At 32.7% G+C, this 7,264-nt stretch overlaps 1 protein-coding gene across 9 annotated transcripts in view; it reads left to right on the plus strand.

The window, feature by feature from the left end:
- The window catches only part of GK (glycerol kinase), a 77,399-nt gene extending 71,223 nt beyond the window's left edge, over nt 1-6,176 (plus strand). For 6 of the 9 annotated variants that reach the window (XM_032619781.1, XM_032619782.1, XM_032619783.1 and 3 more), the window contains 3 exons: nt 163-243; nt 3,083-3,169; nt 5,013-6,176. In XM_032619781.1, coding sequence (XP_032475672.1) covers nt 163-243; nt 3,083-3,169; nt 5,013-5,023 — 179 coding nt within the window. In that variant the 3' untranslated portion in view covers nt 5,024-6,176. The remainder of the gene's footprint in view (nt 1-162; nt 244-3,082; nt 3,170-5,012) is intronic. The other 3 variants (XM_032619785.1, XM_032619788.1, XM_032619790.1) reach the window with 1 other exon arrangement.
- The last annotated feature ends 1,088 nt before the right edge of the window (nt 6,177-7,264 follow it).

The following is a 7,264-nucleotide window of genomic DNA, read 5'->3' on the forward strand; positions in this document are numbered from 1 at the left end:
TTCAAACGCAGGGGGCACAGGTTCGATCCCTGGTCGGATCCCACATGCTGCACGGCGCAGCAAAAAAAAAAAAAAGAACGCTGAGTGAACATAAGTGTGGTACTTAGAACATCTCAGTAAACTGCCTTTCTTATGTGTGGTTTTCCTACCTTCTATGTCTAGAAAGTGAAATTCGTTATTCTACGTGGAAGAAAGCTGTGATGAAGTCAATGGGTTGGGTTACAACTCAGTCTTCAGAAAGTGGTAAAAATGTTTTTATTATTATTGCCACTTTGCCCTAGTATGTTAAATCGCTTCTTTAAGTATCTGGCCATTTATACGTAGCAAGGCTGCTCTGAAGAAAAGCGTTATTGTAAGTTATAGTTTCTAATGTTTTGAAAACACTTTAAAGTTCTAAACATAAAATGTAAATTATCATGTTGGTATACATACTTAACTCTGTCCTGCCATATCTTTCCTTATTAGTTTATTCCTGGTACTTCAATTGATAACTTAGTTTTCTAGAAGTAAAATTATTTCTAGTTTCTTCTTAATGAAAAAAAAAATCAACTAGACTTTTTTTTTTTCTTCTTCTTCTTAGTGTCTGACTTTGCCTTTCTGGGGGGCTGTCTTCATGACCTGAACCAACCGAAAGCTGTATTAATTTCAGAATATATTTCACTACTTCCTAGACTGCTTCCAAGCCCTTAGTGAGTGTATGTTATGAGAACTCATTTGAATCAGAGGAAGAAAAGTACCAAACATAGTAAATTAAAAATGTCATATTGGCAAATGCTCTTGGCAGAAAATAGAGGACTATTTTTTTTTCAACCTCTTAGGTGGGAAGGTATTGCCTCAAGTAAACTATTTAATTATAAACAGCCCTGAGCTGCCTTTAATGTAGAAACAGCCTTAAACATGCCTTTAATATGACATAATATTTTAATTCTTTGCTAAATGCAAGATTTCAAACATAGTGAATGAAACAATGGCCAATAATATATTGAAGCGTATAGTTTAATGGAGAAGAGAATATAAATGAAATATGGCCTGCCTTCCAACCCCAAAGGGAGTATAGAACCACTTTTAATGTATCTGGCTTTTAGGAGAAGCTTCTGGGATCATCTAGTACCACAGATTACTGTGATCTGTATTTTCAGTCCTGGGTGTTCCTACTTGAAGCTTTTGTTTATTCTCCTAAATAAGCTTTAAGCTTAATATCCGTTTTCTTTAAATCTTTTGTTCTGAGACTCACCTTTCTTTCTAAGATAGTGGCAAAGCCTTTCTTGCTAAGACTGTTTGCAGTTTTGAGACCCTTTATAGCTAAACTTCTCAATCATAGGTATTTTTGTAGCACAGTGCTAGTTGCTTTGAAAGATATAACAGACATGCACTCGATTTATTTTCTGGTTGCCCTTAATTAATGGCTAATGAAAATGAGTTATATGTTTTCTTTGACAAGTTAGATTTTTTTTTAACGGCACAGGGACTTCCCTGATGGTCCAGTGGTTAAGACTACGTACTTCCAATGCAAGGGGCCCGGTTTCAATCCCTGGTCGGGGAACTAAGATCCCATATGCCACGCGGCATGGCCAAATAAAATAAGATGGCACAATCCTACCTGTGTTCCCGCACTCCACTGCCCTAGCTGCCTCCACGTCAATGCCACACGTTCTTCTCCTTACTTGCAGTTGAAGACTTAATTTTAATTGCAAAGTTCTTACAAGACCAATTGATCCTTTTCTCTCTGTTTGCTTACCTTACCTGTCAGTGAATTTAAAATGCCAGGAAAAAGTTGATAAAAGAAAATTACATGATTCTATTGTTTCTGCCATCAGCATTGATGATAAAGTAATTTGATTTTTTGAGAGCTTTCGATTTTTCAAACTTTGTTTTTGTTTCAGTTAGGCTGCAGTGGATTTAAGGCAAAGTTTGAAAAACTTTTTGAGTAGATTTATGAAAAGCACTCATGTATAATATTTTGAGAGTCTCTAAACTGTGTAATAAACAGGCTAATAATATTCAATTAGTGAAATGCTGATTGTATTCCTTAAGCAATATAAGCTATATAACGGTATGATTTATCAATAAGCTATCTGATAATAGCAGTACAGACAGAATCTTATTTTGATGATCTTGAAAGGATATTGGAATTGCTACCTGGTCTCTTATCCTCTTTAAATAGGTTTAATTTATGGGAAGAATATTATGTTAGCTTAATTTCCAAAGCGTTTTGCCAGTTTTGAAGCATTAATATTTATTTTCTTGTTTGTAACTATATTTGAATGGAGTGTAAAGAATTTTTAACATACATTCAATATGTTTAAAATGTTGTAGAAGTGATTGGGGGTTTGATATTTTTTGGAGAGAGCTTATCATAAATGATGACTTCTTGGCTCTGTACTCCAAACCCACCAAAATATTTTTTCAAAGAGTGTTAAATATTCTAGATATATAATTTTTATATTCAAGAAAAGTATCTATCTATCTATTCTTTAAAGGAAGGGTTTCCAAGAGAATTCAGGTTGGAAAATATCAAAACAATCGTGTTCTCAGGCAATATTTTAAAATGTAGATTAATACAGTTTGGTTTTTTAATTATACTAACATGAATATTCAGGTGCATTTCCTTATACACCAAGTCTATTTAAAAAAGAAAATGAAACCAGTAGGGTTTGAAATTCATTTTTAATAGACGAATATAACTCTTCTCTGATAGCCAAAGGATCTATAATTTGAATTTGAGGGGAATTGGATTGCTCATTTAGTATCTTTTGGGGAAGAATCAAGAAAGCTAAAATCAACAGCCTCCCAAAAAGTTCTCCATCAGCTTTGGCTTTGCCAGTGGAAGGTTTATGTTGGTCTGTATGTCCTATGTTCTTGGCTACTTGTGGCATGCTATCTGTATTGTTTGTTGACTGTCATAAGCCTTGAATATTGATTCTGGTTTTGATTTGAAGTAAGAACTCTTTGCTAGCTTTTATGAATATGCTATTTTTATAACTTTTTTTGCTATCGTGTGATTCTTAACACCAATATTGTAATTATGTGTCTCTCTTTCGGTTTGCTTGACTGGAATTCCCTCCTACTTGGATGACCACAGGTGACCCTAGTATCTTCTGTAGTCTACCCTTGGGCTTTTTTATAGTGAGTAGCATGGTAATGTTAATCGGAGCAAGGTACCTCTCAGGTCAGTTCCTCTTTACATTAGACAATTGTATTAGTTAGCATTAATGTATTTGTGTATGACTCAGCAGAAAGTTTTTGGTGTTTTTCCTTCTTCCTATTCTTAGGAACCTGGAAAATCTATTAAAGGTCTAATTAGTTAGACCAATTGATCTTTGGGGGCAGTCAGAATTAAGGACTGTGACTCTGCTTTTATTCTCTTTTTAGTAGATGATGATTTTCTCTGAGGGGGCTACATTCTGCTGTCAGCTGCAACAATAAGCACAAGTGAAAGTACTACTGTCAATGTTTAAATGAAAGGACATTCAGAGTGATAGATGAAATTTATAGTATTTGAAATCAATTAAATTGGCTTTCAAATGTACATAAGTTGTTTTTCATACTTAATGAAAATCTGCTACACAAGTCTTAATATTTCAATTCTGGTAAGAATTTCAGCCAGAGTATGTTAGCAGAGTTTCTGTAAAACTCTACAGCTAGGGAAAATTTATCATCACTTTTATTTTAGTTAAAAGAATACATTTGGTGAAATGAAGTTTTTTAAAAAGTTATTATTGAAATAAATTGGGGTCGAAATTCAAACTGAATTATTATTTTGCATATTAACTTCTGAATATTCTTATAAGAGTAAAATTGCTCCGTATTTTATAAAACACATTGCATAACCTGTATTAATTTAAATATAATAATCATTTTTGGAAGATGTTGCTGATGATAGCTCTCAGTTTTTCTTCAAATTAATGGCCTAAATGGAAATGACGTATTTCATATGTTGCCAAGAAAGTGAAACATTTTAACAATCTTTGTAATTAAGGAAAGAGTTAAATTATTTTTCTTAATTAATTAGAAGATTACCTGGGTGTAAAATATAAAATTTTTTATTAATATGGGAGAATATCTGTTTATAGAAATCTGACAAGCGTTAATCAGCTTGACATCATCACCAAAGTGCTATATATAAATATGGAATGAAAAGTTGTTTACATCAGCAGAAATGGGATGAAAATTATTTACATTAGCAGAACATTAAATTATCTTTTAATTAATGATAAAACTTGGGTTACTTGCATGAGAATTTAAAATTAGATTGCCTTTTTCTGTATTCTTCACGTTCCTGATAAATTTGTTCAAATCTTCTACTTCCATAATAATCATACCTTATGTTGGTATTAGTGCTCTATACCTTACAAAGGGCTTCTGTATACATAAATCTATACAGAATTAGCAGATGCTTATTTTCTTTCTGCTTCTTGGGAATGTTTGGTGGAACAGTCCAAATATTCCCCAGAAGAACTGTAGTTTAAATTAATTTTTTTAAAAAATGCTGTTTGAGGAAAAGCTCTATTTTTTTCCTTTACCGTGAGTTTTTTTGGCTGCATAATGATGGTCTGGAAAAGGAAAGAAAATAACATTGCAGCTGAATGTTTTCATTGATTTTTTTTTTTCACCTTCTGTTTCCCCTTTGATACCAGTACAGAATGAAAAGGCTTGGTCTATGAAAATTAGGATATGTAGCATATGTCTAAGCTAAAGGATACAGTAAGTGTCCAAATTCCTAGGCTTCCAAAATAGATATGATTGCCATCTTCAGGATCTCTCTTGGTAACATATGCTGAGATTTGAGAAGAATTGGGATGGCTTGCCTTGGTAAACAGTTAGCAATAGTGTTTATTTACTAATTTCGGAATTGGATCAGTTGTATTTGTTGCATTTTTACCTGTGAAGCAATATTTAAGAATCATATGGAATTTCTAGCTCAATAAATTATTGAATTGTCCTCATTGTTTTAACTCCTGAATTGCATGTATTTTATCATTGACATATATGATTTTTGTCCCCCATTTTAGGTATGCCATAAATACTACCAACTCGTGGATTCCAAAGATGCGAGCTCTTTACCTACCGAGAGAATCCAGTGATTCTGTCTCTTAATGTGATGACACTACTCATAGACTCTGATTTTATTTATAAGCCACTAGCTGCATGACCCTCCAAGTAGACCTGTGGCTTGAAATAAAGTAAATGCAGCAGAAAGAATGCTATAGAAACATTTGGTGTGTTTTTTAACATCGGTAGTTAAGATTGGACCAGCCACCTTTGGGGCTGACCCGCTCCTTTGCCATCATTTCCTGCCTCATTCCCTCTAAGATCTAGGAATAATTCAGATCCTGTCCATTGGAATCTTTTATCACATATATTCAAACTCTGATGGGCCAGGATTTGATTCCTGAACGACACATGCTTGATTAAGGGGCTGTTACTAATGGGCTAAAAATTTGTGACCTTTTGTTTGCTTCTTTTTAACAGACCCCCCTCCCCAAAGTCCTCTTTTCTGCATATTAGGGAGACCACAGCATCTTCACTGAATGTTTAAATGGAAGCCTCTACTAAATTCTTAAAATGGAAATTTAGTACCCTCATTGCTTAGGTATTTCGCTGAAAAGTAGTTGCCAAAACTGAAAATTCTTCATATATTGTATTTAACGTGGTCTCACTAATTACACTGAATTGCTCTCTGGATCTTATAGGGAAGGACACTTTCCTTTTTTTTTTCTTTCATCTCTCCTTTTTATATATTTTTTTACTTTGTATGTCTAACATACATGCCTATATATTTTATATACCGAGGGTAGCCCATTTATAAAAAGAGTATGTGTTCTCACTAATTACACTGAATTTCTGTCTGGATCTTATAGGGAAGAACACTTTCTTTTTTTTCTTTTTGTCTCTCCTTTTTATATTTCTTACTTTGTATGTGTAACATACATGCCTTTATATTTTATATACTGAGGGTAGCCCATTTATAAATTAAGAGCACACTGTATTCGGTAGGTTATAATGGGGCTGGTCTTAAGTGGACCTCTATGTGTATAAATATTTTGGAGAAAACAGCTGTATACATTTTTGGGCAATGGTTATGCATATTATTTACCAGGAGAAACTTTTTCTTAAAGAGCCAACATTTAAAATTTAAGTATATGTTCTATGTCAATAAAAGAAAATGTACTTTATTGTGACTATAATTTCTTATACCATACTTTTATATGCTAAAAAAGAAAAGAGAAAAAACTGTGGAATACTACAGCAAATATTGTTTTCAAATACAAGCACTAGTTCATATAAAGTTATTTTTCCTTTGACGTAATTTTACACATATTTAGTATGTTTTGAGGGGATGTCAAAAAAGGTTAAAACACTTAAGTAGAAAAAAAAGCCAAGAATCTCTTTCTCTCCAAGTATGTTATCAATTGCTGATAAGCAATTAAAATTTCTATTTGAGATAACAGATAGCTATCTCTGCTTATTGTCATATTACAACTGAAAAAAAAAGGTTTTATTGATAGAAATGGCTTCTAGTAAAACCAAGAATTTCTTTCTGCCCCCCACCGACAACCAAGAATTTCTCAAAAAATTTAATGTTATGTGTTGTAAAAACGTAACCTAATCTAGCTTCTTAATGTCAATTTTAAAATATCTTAAAATTAATTTGTTTTACTACCAGCAAGAAGATACTGCCTTCTAATTATTTTCTTCAATCAGTGATGAAAATGGGAAAATATTTATATATTAATATAAAAGGTTTTGTTTTGTTTGGAATTAATGTAGCTTTCATTTGCAGTTCTGATTACGCTGTTTCTAAATCAGTGAGTCTGCTGGATTTTATTGACGCAGCTGCCACTTTAGTGACGTAAATATTGTAGAAAGGTACTATGAAATTATTACTTTGTGGCAAGGATACTTTTAAACACAATTACGTTTCTACAAAGGTAGGTTGAGTTAATGTAAATAGTTGTGAAAATCATTGTTCAAATAATTTTAAGATTACATTAATTTTCTATAGATTGCAATATTTATAAATGTTTGAAATTATACACATTGATATTTAATGATAAATTTACTTAAAATAAATCAACCCTCATTCTTACTTGCATTTCTCATTTGCAGACTAGAACTTAGATCAAAGTTAAATTGAGAAAGAAATTGCAGGACACGTGAAGCTCAGCTGTTAGCACTTGATCAGGCACACTCTGAAGAATTAACCGACAGCCGAAGAAGTAGTTTCTGGAATGATGAGCACCTTACTCGTTCTGTTAGAAAA

This window comes from Phocoena sinus, chromosome X (assembly GCF_008692025.1).
Source record: "Phocoena sinus isolate mPhoSin1 chromosome X, mPhoSin1.pri, whole genome shotgun sequence".
NCBI lineage: Eukaryota > Metazoa > Chordata > Mammalia > Artiodactyla > Phocoenidae > Phocoena > Phocoena sinus.